General features: G+C 44.3%; 1 protein-coding gene across 1 annotated transcript; it reads left to right on the top strand.

Annotated features, from left to right (window-relative positions):
* The first annotated feature begins 234 nt into the window (after nucleotides 1-234).
* On the top strand, nucleotides 235-3598 carry LOC147864340 (glycerol-3-phosphate acyltransferase RAM2-like). The gene is made up of 2 exons (XM_087320098.1): nucleotides 235-909; nucleotides 2555-3598. Exons 1-2 carry the CDS (start codon nucleotides 250-252, stop codon nucleotides 3470-3472), a joined length of 1578 nt encoding a protein of 525 aa, XP_087176224.1. The 5' UTR covers nucleotides 235-249; the 3' UTR covers nucleotides 3473-3598.
* The last annotated feature ends 340 nt before the right edge of the window (nucleotides 3599-3938 follow it).

The following is a 3938-nucleotide window of genomic DNA, read 5'->3' as shown; positions in this document are numbered from 1 at the left end:
ACCTCTAGAAAGATTTTCAAAAGCTAAAGCTTGGCAGAGGGAAGGACCATACTACACTAAAGCCATATATGCAAATTTGAACTCTTCAGCAGTAATCAAGGAAGAAAAAGATCAGAGAAAAGAGATCAGTAGTCAATTCTGGCCGAATCAGATATACCACAGCAGAGATAAGAGATCAGAGATCAGAGATCAGATCGATCGATCAAAGAGAGGACTGAAATGGTAATCAGCAAAGGCTCAGAATCAGTGATGAAGAATGCAGGTGTGGCTATGGCGGGGGCGAAGGAGGAGGAGGAGGAGCAGGTGAGGAGCTACGCAGGCGTGGAGAAATGCTCGTCGAGGGGGAGGGAGAAGCAGAAGATCGTGGCGGATCTGGACGGGACACTGACGAGGGGGAGGAGCTCCTTCCCATACTTCATGCTCATGGCGCTGGAAGGCGGGAGCGTGATCCGAGCCGCCCTGCTCATGGCCGTCTCTCCGATCGTCTGGCTCCTGTATCACCTGGTGAGCGAGGACGCAGGAATCAGGCTCCTCATCTTCGTCGCCATCGCCGGCCTCAAGCTCAAAGACATCGAAGCCGTGGCCCGCGCCGTCCTCCCCAAGTTCTACGCAGAAGACATCCACCCTGAGTCCTGGCGCGTCTTCTCCTCCTGCTACCATCGCTGCGTCGTCACTGCTAACCCCCGCGTCATGGTCGAGTTCTTCTGCAAGAACCATCTCGGCGCTGATAAGGTCCTCGGCACCGAGATCCAGGTCACGAATGGCGGCCGCGCCACTGGATTCCTGCAGTCCCCCGGCGTCCTCGTCGGGGAGCACAAGAGGAACGCCATTAAAGCTGGCTGCGACACCCAGCCTGACATCGGCCTTGGCGATCGGCCCTCTGACCTACCATTCCTCAATCTCTGCAAGGTATGGACGTCTCCCTACTCCATCCTAAACCCTAAATCCTACACCTTCTCCCTGAGGGGGACGGTTTCATTTCATCCATTCAATTCCTTCCTTCCTTCCTTATAGAAAACTGCATTTTTGCATTGCATTCCGCGTTATGATGAATCAATGTAAAGCCACAGGAAATTAGGTCTGTCTGCCTGTCTGTCGAATCAATCGTTAGTTCCTGCACTTCGCCATGCCATGCCGGACAGGTTCACTAATCCATTCAATTCATTCATTCCTACTCGATGACTGCATTTGCTTTGCATTCCGAGTGATGATGTATCAAGGCATAGGCATAGGCTGCTTGCTTTAGATATCTTTACATTACTCAATCTTTGCTAGGTAGGTAGTCCATCCAATTCAGTTCATTCTAGAAGACTGCATTGCATTGCATTCCGGGTGATGATGAATGAACGCATGATCTGCTTAGATATCTTTGGGAAATATCTTACTGAGCGTGTTTAATTAGTTTAAGGAAAAGGAATGTGCTACAACAGAATCAAGCATGCATTGTCCGTTAATTAACCTAATCCATTATTTAATAATCACAAGGTCGTTGAATGAATGAATGTGAGTGAGGTCGATCAGTATGTAAGTAAAAATTTGAGCCTTTCCTCCGTTAACCATTCTTTCAAGATCATTAATGCATGGTTAGTGTGCCGATTAAGCATGATGTTTCTATTAATCCCGTCATTTAATGAGTGAATGAATGCGGTGTGTGTATGTGTCAGAGAGACAATGAACCGAGTGAATGATTTTTGTGCCGAAAATGCTGATTAATAATTAAGACAGGAATGCATTAAAAGAAATTCCATGGGAATTTTTGTTTTTCTTTTCCCCCTTTTTGTTCGAAAACCTTAAAACCCTTTTGCAATGGGATGATTAAGACAGTAAGTATGTGATTGATAACAAAAAATGGTGCTGCTTTTTTTTTCTCTTTGGCTTTCCTCTGTTTTCTTCTTTCCATATATGTACATTATTGGTTTCTAACAAATTAATTTCCTTCACACTGAGCTTTTCTCCCCCCCCTCCTTGTGCTTGTGAATATAATGGATTAATACATTAACTGACAATTTTTGATGTGACATTTAGAGAGAGAGAGAGAGAGAGTATTAAATGCTCTATCAATCTTGAACATAAGGTTGGCTATATAAAAAAAATGACAGCTTTGTCAGTCCTTTAATGGACTGTCCTTTCTCTTTTTGTACCATAAATGTACCTGAATTTTGGTATGGGCCTCCGGGCTCTTGTTAGATTCATCATATATGCATGTATAATAAACACATACATACATATATATATATATGGCTAGTCATTTTGATCATTGCTTGTATATATATGTCCTCAATGACTTATCATTGCATGCTTGATTTAGGGTTTAGTGTGACTTCTTAGTGTGCTTGTGTATATGTTATGAATTTTCAGAATTTTCAGAATTTTTTACATGGGCCATGAATGTATGTACAAACAACTACAATTTGTGAGGAATTGTGTGAAGGGTCTTTTTGCTATATGCTTTTATGAGGGGCAGTCAATGCTAATTTTTTCTTTGCACATTGTGCTTGCTTTACCACATAAGTTTAATGGTGTTAAGCTTGGTATGTATGTACTACGAAAACAGGAAGCTTATATGGTGGAGCCGAGCAAGAAGCCGATAGAGGCGGTTCCTATGCACAAGCTTTTCAAGCCGGTAGTGTTCCATGATGGGCGCTTGGTCCGGCGCCCTACGCCCCTCGTGGCCCTCCTCACTCTCCTATGGTTCCCCATTGGCCTCGTGTTGGCTGTCATCCGTGTCCTCATATGCGTGAACACGCCCTTGCGCTTCGTCCCACTCATGTACAAACTCCTTGGGGTAAGCCTCACGGTGCGTGGAAGTGTCCCCACCGGAGGTGGACAACGCCGCGTAAACGGACATGGGAAACCCAAATCCAAAGAAGAAGAAGACGAAGAAAATGAAAGTAATGGTGTCCTCTTTGTGTGTTGCCATCGGACATGTCTAGACCCCGTTTTTCTATCGGTCGCCTTGGGGAAACAAGTGACCGCGGTCACATATTCGTTGAGCCGGCTAACCGAAATCATATCGCCCATCCCGACTGTGAGGCTCACGAGGAATAGAGAGAAGGATGCGTTGAACATAAAGAAGCTCTTACGGAAGGGGAACCTCGTGATATGCCCCGAAGGCACGACTTGTCGGGAGCCTGTGTTATTGAGGTTTAGTGCATTGTTTGCGGAATTGACCGACCGGATCGTGCCGGTCGCGGCCTTACCAAGAGTCGGAATGTTCTATGGAAACACGGTGAGGGGGTACAAAGCGTTCGACGTGTTCTTCTTCTTGATGAACCCTTTCCCCGCGTACGAGGTTACGTTTTTAGATCAATTGCCATCGGATTTCACGTATAGTGGTGGGAAGTCGGCCTTCGAAGTCGCCAACTATATCCAGAAGCTATTGGCAGCCACACTCGGGTTCGAATGTACCACATTCACTAGGAGGGACAAATACATAATGCTTACCCAAGGGGATGGCTCCGTCAAACCGTGATGATTGGCTCGGCATGAACGGCCTAAACCTCTTATCTAGACTCTAAACATGAAAAAAATCCTACTCCTTCCTTACATTCCTACGTAAAACCGTAGATCTTTAAATGCCAAACCGTTATTTACATCAGACCTTTTCATTCACCAAACCCTAAAACCTAATTGCCTACTTCTTTTTGTGTGTGTCTGCCTATCTATTCCTTCATAGACCCCACTTATTTTGGTCCTCTTATCCTGTAATCCTCCTTTTTCTTGCATTTTGTTGTATGCCTTGACTTTGGTTTTCAACCTTTATTCAATATTAAGTGTTGAAGGAAAAAAGTGAATGATATGTAAAGACTTAAAAGAAAAACTAGAACAAAAAGAAAGAAAGATGCAAAAGAGTTTTTAGCAAGAAGAACCTATATGTATCTATATCTCTTTTAATATTGTTTTTTTCTTTTGAAGAGCCTAATTTAAAAAGCTTGAAA

This window comes from Azolla caroliniana, unplaced genomic scaffold (assembly GCF_043228905.1).
Source record: "Azolla caroliniana isolate FFs.n. ecotype wild unplaced genomic scaffold, voAzoCaro1.0.p SCAF_5, whole genome shotgun sequence".
Lineage (NCBI taxonomy): Eukaryota > Viridiplantae > Streptophyta > Polypodiopsida > Salviniales > Salviniaceae > Azolla > Azolla caroliniana.
This window is presented reverse-complemented; position numbering and strand designations above follow the sequence as displayed.

Coding starts and splice junctions, on each gene's coding strand:
- LOC147864340 (XM_087320098.1), top strand. CDS start 250: ATGAAGAATGCAGGTGTGGCTATGGCGGGGGCGAAGGAGGAGGAGGAG. Junction 910..2,554: donor CATTCCTCAATCTCTGCAAG/GTATGGACGTCT, acceptor CTACGAAAACAG/GAAGCTTATATGGTGGAGCC.